The 15,806-nt window shown below is 49.1% G+C and overlaps 5 protein-coding genes across 5 annotated transcripts; 2 read left to right on the top strand and 3 right to left on the bottom strand.

Moving 5' to 3' along the window:
* Positions 1-63: 63 nt before the first annotated feature.
* CTAM01_09059 (glutamine amidotransferase class-I) lies at positions 64-912 on the top strand (the record flags this gene model as incomplete). The annotated part of the gene is made up of 2 exons (XM_060525079.1): positions 64-537; positions 625-912. The coding sequence occupies 2 exons, from the start codon at positions 64-66 to the stop codon at positions 910-912; spliced, it is 762 nt and encodes a 253-aa protein (XP_060380261.1).
* A 954-nt stretch (positions 913-1,866) lies between these two features.
* Positions 1,867-6,225, top strand: CTAM01_09058 (SNF2 family domain-containing protein; the record flags this gene model as incomplete). The annotated part of the gene is made up of 10 exons (XM_060525078.1): positions 1,867-3,458; positions 3,511-3,701; positions 3,774-3,851; positions 3,907-3,986; positions 4,043-4,095; positions 4,149-4,253; positions 4,305-5,016; positions 5,102-5,152; positions 5,209-5,515; positions 5,579-6,225. The coding sequence occupies 10 exons, from the start codon at positions 1,867-1,869 to the stop codon at positions 6,223-6,225; spliced, it is 3,816 nt and encodes a 1,271-aa protein (XP_060380260.1).
* A 929-nt stretch (positions 6,226-7,154) lies between these two features.
* On the bottom strand, positions 7,155-8,779 carry CTAM01_09057 (uncharacterized protein; the record flags this gene model as incomplete). The annotated part of the gene is made up of 3 exons (XM_060525077.1): positions 7,155-7,175; positions 7,256-8,447; positions 8,541-8,779. 3 exons carry the CDS (start codon positions 8,777-8,779, stop codon positions 7,155-7,157), a joined length of 1,452 nt encoding a protein of 483 aa, XP_060380259.1.
* Positions 8,780-9,379: 600 nt separating this feature from the next.
* Positions 9,380-9,712, bottom strand: CTAM01_09056 (uncharacterized protein; the record flags this gene model as incomplete). The annotated part of the gene is made up of 1 exon (XM_060525076.1): positions 9,380-9,712. The coding sequence occupies one exon, from the start codon at positions 9,710-9,712 to the stop codon at positions 9,380-9,382; it is 333 nt and encodes a 110-aa protein (XP_060380258.1).
* Positions 9,713-10,922: 1,210 nt separating this feature from the next.
* On the bottom strand, positions 10,923-11,168 carry CTAM01_09055 (uncharacterized protein; the record flags this gene model as incomplete). Its single annotated transcript, XM_060525075.1, has 1 exon — positions 10,923-11,168. One exon carries the CDS (start codon positions 11,166-11,168, stop codon positions 10,923-10,925), a length of 246 nt encoding a protein of 81 aa, XP_060380257.1.
* Between the last annotated feature and the right edge of the window lie 4,638 nt (positions 11,169-15,806).

The following is a 15,806-nucleotide window of genomic DNA, read 5'->3' as shown; positions in this document are numbered from 1 at the left end:
ATTCACACAACATATTCATCCCTGTCCTGTATATATACATTACTCTAGTCGAAATCAATCAACATGGGCTCTCAACCACCCCGCATCCGCCTGGCCATCCTCGAGGCTGATACACCGCAGCCGCAAACTAACGCCGAGTACGGCGGATATGGCGGTGTCTTCACCGCACTTCTGCGCACCGCCGCCCTGGCCAGCGATCCGCCTGCGCCGCTCGACAGCATCGTTGACCTTTCAGTATACCACGCTGTCGGCGATGATGCCGTCTATCCAGACCTAGACTCCATCGACGCCATCCTCATTTCCGGAAGCAAGCACAACTCATTCGACAACGACCCGTGGATCTTGAAGTTGGTCGAGTTTACCAAGAAGTGTATCGATAGCGGGCGGGTCAGAGTCATTGGAGTATGCTTCGGCCACCAGATCGTCGGGCGGTCACTAGGTGTCGAGGTAAAGAGGAGCGACCTCGGCTGGGAGGTTGCCGTTGTGGATGTCAACCTCACGCCCAAGGGCAAGGAGATTTTCCAGCTGGAGAAGATGGTAAGCTTTCAACCCAGGCGTGCCGTCCCTCAACTTGGCGCGAGTAAAGGCGGTCATTTTTTATGGACAAGTACTCACATGCCACAGCGCATCCACCAAATGCATCGCGATGTCGTAACAGAGAACCCAGCGGGCGCCGAGTCTTTGGCATACACGGAGCTGTGCCCTGTCCAGGGATTCTACTCACCAAAGAAGTTCATCACAGTCCAGGGCCACCCCGAGTTCACCGGCCCCATCGTCAGTGAGATCCTCAACGTTCGCCACAAGGCTGGCATTTTTGACGAGGCGATGTTTACTGATGCCATCAATCGCGCAAATATTGAGCATGACGGTGTCAATATCGCTCGTGGTTTCCTTCGCTTCCTTAGAGAATGATGCATCTTCGTTCATAGTTCTTTACCTCAATAGACCAGCGATTGTTTTGGATACCAACCTCACTCCCCCAACCTGCTATGTCTTTTACCTGATCTGTGCAGCAATCCTTCTTGAGCGTGCTTAGGGCTCCTACCGCTTGGAGTCCCTCGGCGCAAGAGTAAGCCAACATCGCAACTACCTCCGTCTGAGAAGGACGGCTGGTATTTCATAGGTAGTTACGGACTACGCGCTCTTCCTTCCTTCCTTCCTTCCTCTCTTACCTCCTTCCTCAAATGCCATCTACACATACCTACCTTATTTACTCTCTCCATCGTAGACTTCTTCCTTCTCTTTTACAACCTCACCCTTCTCGACTCTTATCTTCTTCAACTTCTCCATATCACTGCCAACCTCGAAACCCGATCCTTCTTCCTCCAACATCTTGAGCTTCTTATTTTCATCTTGCAGTACCTGACACAATTTCTTCAACTCATTACACTCTTCTCAGCACGTCCTCGTCAAAAATATCCAAACTTCAAGAAGCCATTGAGCAGGTTCGTACCAATTGCCCTCTCGGGCGCGCTTTCCTAGCCGAAAGACTCTTACAGCACCTTCTTACTCCTTCGCTTTACCTTTTTTCTCGCATACATCTTTACTTCATATACCCCTCCTCTCATATATCCTCTCCCTCTCACATCTTTTCCCTCACTTATCTTTTCCCTCATACATCTTTTCTCTATCTCTCTCACACACACGTACTATCTTCCTCTACCCTACCTGACTGATCTTAGAGGCTTGGGTAGCTACTGCCTTTCTAGTCAGACCCTTCGAGAGTTCCAAGTTCTCACCGTTACGCAGCTTTACTTCATCGTTCATCGGCTACTTTCCTCTGCCGTCATTCGGCCACTATTCTAAGCCTCAAACCTCCAAATTTTGCCTACATCTTGCACTTGCGGTACTCCGAAGCTCTTCATCATGAGCTGCTTCAAATCTGGAAATGCAGTGGCAAAGGGCGCCAAGCGTCAGAAACAGCCTTTCTGTTTCGACGACGACGACGACGACGACGGTCCGGTGGAAGGCGGAGTTCGCCCAGCAATTGCCACACAAGCAGAGCCCGACATTTTCGATGAGTCTATAGAAGACATGATCGAGGAAAGTCGTCGCGACATTCATGGCAGTGGAAAGGCTGCAACTTCGTCATACCATGGCAACAGCGAGATGGACGATCTTTTTGTTTTCAGTGATGAGCGAGTTCAGAACGCTGAGATCTCTCATGAAGCCGCTGTACCCATCAAGTCTGAGGAGTCTGACGATGACTTTGATCTGATGATCATCGACCAGGGTGAAGCATCATCAAAAGCGCGAGAGGAATGGTCCAAGCCACGAGGCCCATGGACAATTGATCTTACTCCATCGTCAATGGTCAAGACAGAGCAAGTCGAGCACACTCGTCTTAGTCCTATGCTTGAAGACACTGGGCGAGAACCCGCAACGGAAGTTTCGGTTCTTGGAATCACCTCTTCCCAACATGAAGAGTCTGCTATCAAGAGACTAGAGGAAAGACAGGCAAAGTTGCACTCGAAAGCGCTGAACGGTGCGATCACCAGAGAAGAAATCTCGGAAATGTACCTGGTCAGCTTGGAGCTCGGCCAAGCTCGAGAAGCAGCCAAGGCTGAGAACAACGCGCCAAAGGCGGCACCATTTCTATCCAGCAATCTAGGTGAGAGAACGGCTGGAGAAAGTAAGAAGAAAGCAAAGAGAAAGCCAAGTGCTCTAATCAAAACCCACGAAAAACTATGGCGTCACGAAGGACAGAAACGCCTAGACCGCGAAAAGAAAGACGACGACCGCAAAGCACATGGAAAAAAGAGACCGGGAGCATGTCAAGGAACGGCACGCGACGTCAAACGGATGAAGAAGTCAGACCAGACCTTGAAAGACGCGGGAGGAGAGGGTGTGGACACAGGAATTCAACGCCAAATCAACAAGATACTACGTACAGTCGACGCGATCCAGGAGCGAGCGGATGCAGGTAAGCTGCCTGATGCGCCAGTCATCATCGCGACCACAAGAGCCGAGCAACTAAAGCAGTTGAGGGATGCGGCGCCGGGTTATTTCAATCCAGAACTTTTGAGAGACCAGGCAAGGCAACTTCTCCAGGCGACAAAGGGTCTTGGTCCACGTGCCGTCCGCGCCAAGAACGGCCTTTGGGACGTCAAGGGTATGCTGTCTGATATGCATAATCACCAACTCGTTGTTGGAGCTTGGATGAGGAACCGAGAGCTAAACACAGTCCCCAAAATGCCGAAGGGTGGAATTCTCGCAGATGCAATGGGGTTAGGAAAGACAATCGAGACTTTGTCATGCATTGTGAGAAACCAAGCATCGGAGAAACTTCAAGACGAGGGGAAAGGACCAACACTGGTAGTTGCCCCGTCAGGGCAGACGATCTCCCAATGGATGGATGAGGTCAGGAAGCACTGCAATAGGAAGTTCGCCAGGCACATCATCCATTTCAAAGAGAAAGACAAGATGGATGTTGATCCGCTAGCTTACTTCAATATTGTGTAAGTCATGGAACAACAAACTTGAGCTTTGGAAGCTGATAGGCAGATACAGATTCGCTAGCTATCATCAGCTGAGGCGTAGCATTCCTTGCGTCGAGACAATGGAACAGAAGCGGAAGGAGATTGCTGACCCTAAAAAGTACAAGAAGTGGCTTGAGGAGTCAACCGGCGTCTTGCATCGAATCGAGTGGCATCGGGTAGTACTTGATGAAGCTCATGCCATCAAGAACCACCAAACACACTGTAAGCATCATCTCGGCAGTGGTCGTTGGATACAGGAAGAGCATTGGCTAATTGAAATCTCAATATCTGCAGCTGCTTATGCGAGCTTCCGGCTGAAGGCCAAGTACCGGTGGGCGGTGACTGGAACGCCACTCATCAACGCAGACTCTGGTGAGTCATCAAGACGTTTAGACATCTTGACAGAATATTTCTCACGTTTTCACAGAGTTTTTCTCCTACTTGAAGTTCATCAAATGCCATGGAATCCAGGAGTTCCGGGAATTTGAACGCAAGTTTCGCGCAGGAGTGAGTATCATTTTGCATCAAATATTAGAGAGGTATATAACACTTACTCTGGTCAGACTCCGGCTAGGAAAAAGTACGACAAACTTATCGATGATGTGATGATGAGAAGGTAAAAGTCACAGCTCAATTCTAAGAGGTCTTCTCGTTAACACATTCTGTCAGAACTCCGGGCGAATATTTCCTTGGCCAACCGATTCTGAACCTGCCAACGACTAAGCCTACCCACCAATATCTCAAACTTTCGAAGGAAGAGATGGTGATATTCAAGTGAGTCCAGGCAGCTCTCTCATGCACTTTATAGCTTCTTACAGGAAACAGGATGATAGAGGGATGCTTTCGTCGAAAAATCAACCGTGACATTGAGAAGGGGACCGCCGCCATCCAGATGAAATCTTATCTGGTGATGCTACTTCGCTTACGCCAAGCATCGACTCATCCATTTCTACTAGAAGGCATGATGGCAAAGTATTTTACTCAGCGTGACTTGGAAGCAACTCGGAAACAGTTGAACGACCTCAAAGGTGGCAGTACCGTCTACAATCAGATCGGCTCTTGGACTCAGAGGCAGCGGATTGGCAACCGTCGTCTCATTGAAGAACCAAGCCTGCTGAATAATCCGCAGCTTGTGAATGGCACCGAAGAACTACTTGACACACACATCACCCAGACTGATGAGTCAGTCCATTGCAAAGCAACGAATCAGGGCCTTTCTCAGCTCAATGGCGGCGAGGGCGCTGTTGAGATATTTGATGACACTGATGAGGTCGACAGCCAAGATGAGGCCGAAGAAGATGAGGATGGCCTGGTCCCGGAGCGCTACCTTTCGCAAAGAACACAGCCGGGACATGTAGAAGGCATGGATGTCAACACGGAGGATTCACAGCTTCAGCCTTTTGGTCATAGCGACTTTGGTCTTGCATTCGACATGTCCAAACAGATACAGTACCTGGAAAAGGTCTTGGAGATGAAAAGGTCCAAATGCGCTAGTTGCCACCAAAGATCGCCTTTGAATCCAGTCAAGGGCAGCAAAGTAAGTCATCAAATCGTTCCAGCAAATGGATCCATTCTTTTTTGAAATTTGAAAACCCTGTTCACCTAGCTAACATTGTTTACAGTGCGGCTGCGTTTTCTGCCCCAAATGCGTGGTAGATCACCTCGCAGACAATGTATGTGCCATTCAACTGCCGCAGTATTGACCAACGCTGACTTGAGGTGTTCTTAGGGTAGGAAATGTCCCAGATGTCGCAGAGAGATTGGCCGTCCCAATAAATTGAAGCCGTTCGACGACGAGGAGGATGGAAATGCGGGGTCTACCACGCAGACCCTCAATGACAAGGAGTACGCAAAGGGGTTCGACTACACCGGATTCCAGCACACAGAAGATGACAAGGACGAAAAGCATGCAGTCAGATTCTTGCAAGTGGCAGACAGGCATCCAAATTTGCCACTTACCCCCAGTGCCAAGTTGACGGCTTTGAAGGAGACAGTACTGAGATGGCAGGCCGAAGCCCCAGATGACAAAATAATCAGTACGCTCCTTGCTGCATTATCCCGCCTCATGTATCGCTCATCACTGACCCAAATCTTTCTAGTCTTTAGCCAGTTCAACGTCGTCATGAAGCTCATTGGTCGGCTACTCGAAGCTGAGAAAATCGACTTTGCATACCTCAGCGGCAAGCAAAACACCGAGCAACGCAACAGGGCCGTGGACGAGTTCCAGAACGGCGACAAGATCAAAGTCCTCATCGTGTCGCTCCGAGCAGGTGGTCAGTGTCTGAATCTCACAAAGGCAAACCGTGTCATTCTCATGGAGCTCTGGTGGAACCATGGCGTGGAGCAGCAGGCCTTTGCTCGCGTGTACCGCATCGGCCAGATCAAGGAGACGCATTTTGTGCGCTTTATCGTGGATACGCCCATCGAGCAGCGTATGCTACAGATGCAAGCCAGCAAGATACACGCCATCGATGCGGCCCTTCAAGATGACACGATCAGAGCGCCAAAGCTCAGCCTAGAGGACATTGGTAATCTTCTCGGCAAAATCACTTTCAGAAACGGAGCCATTCACCACGTTTCTGCCGACTATGATGACGCCAACGATAATTACGACGATTATGACGACAGCAGTGATGATAGCAGTGATGATAGCAGTGAAGAAGAGGGTGATCTTGAGGGATTCGTTGTCTCCGATGACGAGGAGGAAGCTACTGATTCGCTTTCTGACGAGTCGGAAGAGGAGTGAACCTCTACAACCGAGAATTCCCGCATACTTGGACCGAGATCATAGCTTGGAGTTGCCCTCATACGACACGGCGCGACATGATGCAAGCAGCATCTCGTTTTCTTCTCAGTTTTTGCGACACACGTTTCTGACTTCTACCACTTGCTTCTCTAAATGCACCACGAGAAGGTGCCATATATCCCCGGAACATATCCAACCAAACTTGAACATACTGGGACATTGAGCTTTGACAAAATAGAGGAGATTGGTCTACCTTGGCAAAGCGATGGAATTTACGCACCCTGGATGAGGGAGGAGTGCGCGTGGAAAGGACAGCTTGGAAAGGACAGCTTGATGCCAATGATAGAGGAGAGCTTTTCGTGAGGAAACGAAGAAGCTACAAGGGAGGTCAGAGAGACATTCTTCTAAAACAATGAGCTCAGGAGACATGAAGAACAACTTCAGCCATCGTCTCTCACATAACACATAGACTGCTTTTCAAAATAGACTTCTCGTATTCAATCCTATTCAATCCTTCGCCGATTCCCCGCGTCGGACACCTTTATATGCAAACTTGGCGTTTTCTTGTGCCGGCATATGCAGTCTTGGTGGACGTCTCACCACTGTCGCAAATATGTCGGCATCATTGCATACTTCGGTCCTAAGCTCCTACGGCGTTAGTGGGGCCGAAGGACCGAACTTGCCGCGCGTGCAGCCCTCCTGCGCCGGAGTTTGTGGGTCCGCATCTCCGATGCTGCCGATAAATGAACCCCCCACCGCCGAGCACAGCATAGCGACCAGAGTATGCTCGGGGCATTAATCAAAAATTGGTTTAGTGTGATAATGATATCTGTTCATTCAGTTCATGTGGTATCAAGGCGAAAAATGACTACGCTAACGATGTTCTCCTTCCTGCCCGTTGCCGGGCTTCGTCTTTATCCCGCCGTAATTTAGACGGCGTCCTCCGATGTCTGGCTTGCGTGTCTATCCACGGCTTCTCTACGGCACAAAATAGACATGCGTTAACAAGACCCTGTATCGACAGGCTCACAAGTGATAAAAGCACAACCACGAAGGGGCCAGCTTGCTCTGGGTTGTCCCAGCGCATGACGTGGGCGACAAAAGGAACCGCCCAAATGAGTATGTATACAAGTGGGTAAACAAAAAGTAGTCGCAGTTGGCGGCGAATCTTGTCGCGAGTCTTTGCCATTCCTGTGCCGTCAATAGTAGGATGGTAAAGAAAGGGAGTATTGTTGTGGTCTATGTCAGAGTCGAGGGAGGTGCCTCGACGGAGGATTGACCAGATGTTGGCGAGCGACTTGGCTCGGGCGCTTGTTGGGCTGCTGGGTGGTTGCCACTGAGTGCTGAAGCTTCCGTGATCATAATATGTCTGGGCCGGATTCAAGTCGACCGTATCCCGGCGTATGTAGCTTTGCGGAGGAGGCGAAATAGGTTCAAAGTTGGTGGAAAGTGGACTTGTGCTGGCCTCGAATACACGGGGGGAGACATTATCATTGGATTCCGGGATGCGGCCATCGTCCTCGTTTCCATAGCTCGGCCAGTTCCATTGAATCTTCTGCCGGCTGTGGAGAAGCTCAATCTCGGTGGTCATAGTAGTGTTTGTGGAAGAGGTACGTTGCTGATCCGAGTCTTCCACCGAGGTTTCCGACCCGCGGCGTGATGTTGGGGTGGCTGGCACCGATGGAATATGGGCCCACTGCCCATCGTCCAACATATGTGTTGCACTCGCACGTCGCATGGCACTGAGTCGACCGAAACGCCGCATGCGAAGAGTGACATAGATATAGATGTAGGCGTAAAGCGCAACAATGGTGAGCAAGATCATGTAGCGGGGAACCCAGCTCAGGGCGAGTCTTGCCCATTCGGGGCGGGCGGGCAGGTAACAGTACTCCCCGTTGTTGACGTAGCCGGGCCAGTTGATAAACGCCAATGAAGCCATCAAAAGTGGGAAGAATGCAAAAGCGCTGAAGGCAAGACGACGGTGGGGGTACAATCCGCTCTGTCGCCCGGAATGCCGCGGTCGGAAGATGTAAATGGCTGTGTGCAAAGCGATAAGCACAACAGCAATGTCCGATGCCTCTATGCCGACTGCGAGGAAGAAGCCGCTGGCTTGGCAGAATGATGACCTCGAGGCAACTGGACCACTCTTGAAGTCGACGATCGGGAATATGATGAACCACAGCGATTTCAGCATGTCACTCGACATGAGCAGCATGATGAGACTGTCAAGTTGTCAGTACAATGCCCGTTTTCCGTCTTGGTGCGAATAGCTTTGTCCAGCGAAGGCAATGCACCCCCGATTGAACGTTACTCACTCATGTCTGAAGCTACGCCTCCTCCTAGAAAACCAGTAAAAGGCGAAAGTTACAGACGCAAAACTCAATGCAGCGGCAGCAAGTGACGTGGATTGAATAATCGTCCACTGGTGATCGGTCAACCCATCGGGAATGCGGGTATAAGCCGTATCTATACGGCTGCTGATAACTTCGGGCGGCGACGCAGCTGGTGATTGTGATGCACCAATGTTGTCCAGTGCGCGGGGCCACGGTGCCATGACGGCTGTGGTTTCCTGGACACCGGACGTAACCTTGGAGTCGGCGGGATGATTCGTTTTACGTGGGAGGCTTCGGATTCCTCATGATGATATGATCGTGACCACTTAGACGACCCTCGTGCTTGGTGTTGGCGTTTGTAAAGTCGGCGATGAAGCTGCGAATCTGCTTGTATGCCCCTCGATTTTTGTCCTTGTCCAACTGCGGGTATCTGCGATGTGCTCGTTTTTTGACCCGTCATTCAGCTTCCCTGCAATGTGTAACGCTCCCTTCGATGTCCGTAGATCCCCCTCTCGTGATCGGCCGGCCCTTTTTAAGATATTCGTAGATCAGTGGGCGAAACTTTGTTTCCGTGGTGCTTTGTTTGCCTCGATGACCGAAAACAGTTACAACTTTGGGTACAGCGATTACCCGAGCCACGGTCTTGCGGGGGAAATTTCCGGTCGTGTACGGACCAGGATGGAAGTTGAATATTGGATTGGCTGGGAGATACAAATTTCCTTCTTCTCGTCAGATGGCCAGAGGTTGTGGGAGAGGATAGGTTGGTGGTTATAGGGAAAAGGTGATGGTACGTAAGTCCTATTTTGGTAAGCCTTCAGCCTTCAATGAGCAGGGTCTGTGGAATATGAGGTCCGTCCTCCGCCTGGTATCGGATTGTCGCTCAGGAAAGGGCGACAGAAGCTTAAAAAGGGACGGACGCAGGCGAGACATTTGACCGCGAATAGGGGAGACGGGGGTCGGAGGCGCTCAAAAAAGCAAGACAGGCTATTAGCGTCGTGATTTGAGGCTTTTGGGCGGATGTCAGCTTGGCCAATAAACAGGCGGCCAAGGGAATAGGCATCCGGTGCGGTGTGGTGGTGTCTGTGTGTTTGTGCGTCGATCGTGTGATTGGGGGCGTGGAGAGCGGTGAGGGCGTCTGTCGAGCGAGCCAGCATGCTTCGTTGGCGTCGGTGTGTGGCAGAGTGTGAGAGTTTGGTGGTTGATAGGTACTGCTGAGCCGAGGGGGGTAGACAATAGGAGGGCGTTTGCTACCTATAATCCTCGCTGGTTTGGGGGTCGGCGACCTCAGCAAAACGAGAGACATGAAAGAGACAAGTCACTTGCTGGTACTCCGTATAGTCGGCGGCACAGGGGTAAGGAGCACTGCAAAGCGGCTGGGTTGGGTCGGATGGCGGGCTAGCAGTCTGGGTCTGCTGGACTCGTTTTCTCGTCTGGTTCGCCAGGCGCTTGTTGGACAAAAAGCAAGAAAGCGTGTCTATTTCCCAAACAGGGCGGTTATGCATCTGAGGTGATGGTACCAAACTGAGGTAAGCAGCGATGTGGGCGGATGGGGGAACAACGAGGCGACGATCAGTGATGACGATGTGCATTCGTCCATTCCGTGTGATCCCCAGGACAGCCGTGACTTTCTCACGATGCGATGCGTATGGTCAGAAAGAAGCCGACAACCTCGACCTATGCAGCAGACAGCCGAACAGTATGCAAGTGCTCTGCTCTGCCTTGTTGGTGGTATTGGCCGAGTTTGCTCATCAGCAGAGCTCTAAGCAGGCCCATGACTAGCTTCAGCGAACCGAGACAAGTGACGAATGGCGGAAACCTCAAGCGCCAGCTAGCGAATAGTTTCTGGTTTAACGAGAGTTTCGTTTGCGAAATCGGGCCTGGATGCGGTGAGGCAAGAGGGACAAGAAACCCGGCCAACCAATGCCGTTGTAGCTTGTAGGTATTTTGGCGGAAATCTCGCCCGTCAGCCGCCGTCGGCTAAAGTCACGTCGAGTTGGAAACATTCCAAAACATGAATGTCACTGAGTGGTTGATGGGACAGTGACGCGATGGCCATAACCAGATCTAAGTTAATCCACGGATGCGGAATGGCCGTCGCTGAGCGACTTTGACCTTCGCTGCCCTGTGCCCGGGAACGGCACTGAATGCCTGGTAATCCGTGGGTGGAGATAGAAGTGCCGGCATGATGGTGGGGGATGGGGACCGTCCACTCCTTGGCTTCGCTATGAAGGGAACAGCTCAGCTGGTGGTCGAGGCAATATTGCTGTGTATGTGGTGGTCCGCAAAGACAGAGTCTGTACGCGCGTTGCATAATAAAGCAACTTGTGCAGAACCAAGCCCGTTCGAACGTAGTGATGATCGAGCTCAGTAGAGATGTAGATGTAGAGGAACGCAGGAATGGTCAAGACAGGAGGTGTGGCTTTGACGGGTGCGCAGGGACTCTCTAGCGGTGCGTTTCCCGAACTTGCGGTTTGCCAGGTGACGTGGACGGGACGTTGTATTTTCGACCATCCCTTCAGGTTGAAGCCGAAAACGGGCAACGGATGCGCCGATTCGCGTTGTATGGAGGGAATTGTATAGAGGAGCTTCAGGTTGAGACGGAGGAGCCATGATCGCTTGGCTCGGTAAAGGCCCGGCACTGGTGCTGACGTGTGCAAAGCATGTATCGAAAAGCCCCGAGGGCCGCGGCAACATTACGGCAACAAATGAGTGCTCATGACGTATCGTGAAGATGCGCAGTTGCATTGTAATGGGAAAATAAGATCCCGTCTCGACGCAACGTGAGTTGGTGAGATGGATTGGAGGGTGCGATGCGGTGTCACAGATGAAGAGAATGCGCAAGTGGCACGGGATAATAAACTGGGATAATTGGAAGGCACGACGGGCACATGGCCGAGGCAAGGAGCACGGGCGGGAACAGCTCATGATCGGCAAGAACCAAGCAAACCCAGAAATGAGGCAGGAGCTGGCGCAGCCAATGTACCTTTTTGTACGGATAGAGCTGAGCTGACTACCTACGTAGGGACGACGGGCAGGAGCTGAGGTTGCAGCAACGTGAGCAGGAAGGAGAGACATGAGGTAAGGTAGCCTAGGTTCTTGCCTTCCATGGTGGTTGTTCGTAGAGCTGCAGGTGCAGGTCACGGTGCACAGGGCACGAGATGCGCTTCCCTTTCCTTTTTCCATCTGTCCAAGAGGCACCACTAACCAACCAGTACGTACTTCGTACAGCGCACCTCTACCTTACAGAAGGAACGAATAGATATGAGGCAGGTACGAATGGGCACAATTAGGTTAGAAGAGAATGGGCAATATCTCTTGAGGTAAGGTACCTAACCTCAGGTACACCAGAGCCGGCCCTCAACGCTTTGAACACCAACCAGACTTCCTCATACACCTGGTAGGCTGGTTCGCATAGCGCTCAGCCTTCCGCCCATCAGTAGGTAGCATCTCGGGATCGTATTGATGTTCGGCTTGACAGACTTTCATCTTGGTCGCTGAAGTGCTTCACCTGAAAATGGTAAAGAAAGACCCAGCTCCGAAGAGACGAGATGTGCCTATAGTTGCTCCTTGCTTGTTGCACGGGGCAGCCGCTTGCATTGGACGCACTTGCCTACCGTTCTTGGGGTTCTCATGCCCTCCTTCCCTGCCATGATCTGCCGCCATCACCCGGCATTTTAAACTTGAGCGAGCGTCTTAACCACCATTACTATCGCTATTACTGCTCTCTCCGCTGCTTTCGTTGTTACATCATATCATGTACTAAGCGTACCTTTCAAAGCCCAGGGACACAGTAATATGGCGAACAGGAATAAGAAGCAGCCCCTGATTTCATCTTCCTACCCGGCTCATGCTCTTGCCCTGTCCTTGTCATGTCACTACGTACAGTGGGGACCCATTAGTTTCAATACACCCACCATTTTCCTAACCACCTGCATTTTTACTATACTACTTCCACTAGTAACTAATTTATTAGATTTTAGATTTATATAGTAAAAGTATAGTTAAAAGAAAGCCCAGAACTTACTCTTTAGTACCGTATATACTATCCCTATACTTTAATTACTACGTAAAGTCTACGTAATAAAGACTATATAATAGCCCAAATCTTTTTTTATAAAATAGCTTCCTATACTACAGTTAATTATTATTTAAACTCTTCTATATCTAACTTATTTTTCTTTAAGTAGAATGTTTCTAAGTATAAGTAATATAGGTTACCCTTTATAAGCTTTTAGTAATACTTAATTAGGTTTAGATTAAGTAAATAAGGGGGCTATTTAAGCTAGGAGATTCCCTAAGTTAAGAGCTACTTAACTATTTAACTTAATATATAAATAGGGGTATTATTTTAAATAAAATACTATATATTATTTATAATAAATAAATACCCTTTTTTTAAGTAGTTAATATAGTTATTTATATTATATTTTTATTATTAAGAGCGGCTATTACGAATAAAAAAGACTAATTTACTTTTATCCTCTATTTATACTATTCCCTATATTATAATAAATATATTTACCTTAATATAGTTTATAAGATTAATAAATTCTTTTTTTTAGCGGTTTTATAATAACTTAAATACTTATTAAATCGGGGTAGAGGTATTATTTTAGTATAAGCTCTTATTAAAAAATTAGGCCTAAATTATAAAAAATTAGTAATTAAATCTTTATATAAAGTCTTTTTACTAAACTATATATTATTATTAATTTTTTAGGGTTTTTAAACTATTTGTTTATAAATCGGAGCTGTAAAACTACTATTTTTAATATTATAAAAGGCTTTTTTATAACTATTTATTTATAATATCTTACTTTATATAGAACTTACTTAATTATATTAAGGCTTATTTTACTATTTTACTCTATAATAAGTTATTAATATAGTTATTAGTAATTAACTTTTATAAACTTAATTATAGCCCGTTTCTCTATATTTAAAAGTTTTTTTAACTAGCCTAGCCGGGGTAGGCTCTTAAAAGAATAAGTAGTATTAAACCGTTAAAGTACTACTTATATTATACTAAGGGAGTAATTAAAAAGCGATACTACGTTATAATAGCTTTTACTACTTATAACTAACGTAATAATAGCTACTTATTAATATTTAGTTAGCTTATAACCTAATTTCCTACTTCCTAATAATTCAAGTCTAAAAGCGCGTTTTCTAGCCTCTATTTACTTAAGTTATAGTAGTTAAGAAGAAAAGTAATATATAGTAGAAGACGCGTTAGGACGCGTAAATTGGTGGGTTGTATTGAAACTAATGGGTCCCCACTGTAGGTACTTGCCTTACAGTGGCTGGCCCGAGCGTCGCATCCGATGCCCCATGTGAAGCACGAGCCACGGGAAGAGATCGACTCCCTGTCTGGTCTGTCCAACGAGGTGAGGAACAATGACGGATGCTGTTCGCTTGCTGGAATGACGGTACCTTGGCTACGTACCTCGAGACACCCCATGAGTAAGCCAAGGTACTTCGTACGCTCCTCAGCTCCTACTCACCGACTCCGAACTTCATCCAAGGGACTGTTGTCTCCCTCTTCCTCACCACCTTGCAGACAACTAATTTTCTCCGATTTCTTTTGGACAATCGGCGGCCTATCCATAATTCCTTCGAGGCATCTGATCTCGCTGATCCGAGTCATCTTGAAGCACTTCACGATCTCCAAGAGCGGTGAAACACCACCGTTTCCGCGCCTCGCTGGCAGCAGCAACAACTGACCAAGGACGGCGCCGACGGCCATCTTCATCTCTGACGGCAACTTGGCCGGCGTACCTAGCTCAAGCGAAGCGTATCTACTGTACGTTATCCGAAGCGTCAATCCAAAGTGCACATATCTATACATGACATCCTGGCAAGCTGGGTAGGGTATTAACTACCCGTCCACCCCATCCTCGTCGTTGGTATGGCTACCGATCCGAGACGCTAGGCACCATGCCCTGTGTTCCCCCTTCTGGGTTGTGTTTTGGGAACAGGTCTACGTCCGTATTTTTCTTTTTCGATGGGACAACCAGCACCACATTCCTCCCTCTCCAAACTTTGTAGCCGACAGCGACAGAGACATGACCCCCATTTCCGTCGCCCATTGGATCAAATGTGGGCTGGTTCATCCTTCCAGCCCAGTTCGCAATCTCTTGTGAGTTGCAGATGCAGACAGTGTGTTGAGCCGAGAACACAAGCGCGAGACAGGTCTCGGCGCCATTGGGGTTATCTTGGTTCTCTTCACGCCGACACAATCTCCCTACCTAGCTAGGTACCTACTTTCTCGCATTTTGCAGTGTGTGTCCTAACACAATAGGAACAGGCTCTACAGTCCCATGATGGCTTGCTGCTATCGAGATTGAATCTACGGAAACCGCACCATGAGACGGGTATGTTCAGCGCCATTTGGATATCGTGCCTCAGTAGGGTCATTACATGCAACGCTACTCAGTATGCTTTCGTCACCCGCACACCATCACCGAAGAAATGCAGACCACTCTCGCTCGCGTCGGTCATCCTGTGGACCAACAATCCAAAAAAGCTCTGACCCCGTCTGTTAGCCTTTGCTCTTTCAAACCGCCTGCGGTCGCCTGCGGTAGCTTGCAGTATGTGCCTAGAATACGAAGACAAATTTACCCTCTTTTGGCTCTAGGTCCGACTTTTGAAATCCTTTGGACGAAAAGCAAAGCCTTTGGTGTCTGTCCTTCAGGTGTCAATTGTCAATTGCGCAACACGCGTCGGAAAAGGAACAGACACCTCTTATGTGCCGCTCTCCGCCTCCACGCAGCGTCGTGGCAGACCGTCGCCCTGACCCTGAGCCTAGGTATTCCCAATCCCGATTCAGCTGGTGCCACATTCGGGCGTTTACCACCACGCAAGCACCTGAACCGGGCTCATTCTTCCCGCAGTCCTTGCTCAAACGGGGTAATTTGGTTGCCCGCCGACCCTTGTCTAACGCTGAAATCGCCATCTGCCGAGCATCGTCCAGATCTTGCTTGCGCAACATTCCCATGATTGGCTGATTGCATCGATTATTCCCACTCGAGCCGTGCCATCCTAGTCGGCGATGGAAAGCTTAACCTTCATTCCGGGACTTGGACCATTGTTGTCGGTGAGCCAGGTTGGGCTGTCCCTGCCAGCCAACCAACACACAACCCGCTCCAAGCAGTCAGGCGCACATATTTGGGCTCTCCTCAACCAACTTACTACCCAGCAGGACACTATTCGTCATTCATGCGCTTCCTAAGTATCCATCTCGGCTAC

Source organism: Colletotrichum tamarilloi (genome assembly GCF_030869305.1).
Source record: "Colletotrichum tamarilloi strain Tom-12 chromosome Unknown Scaffold_34.1, whole genome shotgun sequence".
In the NCBI taxonomy this organism is placed as follows: domain Eukaryota; kingdom Fungi; phylum Ascomycota; class Sordariomycetes; order Glomerellales; family Glomerellaceae; genus Colletotrichum; species Colletotrichum tamarilloi.
The sequence above is the reverse complement of the archived record's forward strand: the minus strand, read 5'-3'. Positions and strand labels throughout refer to the sequence as shown.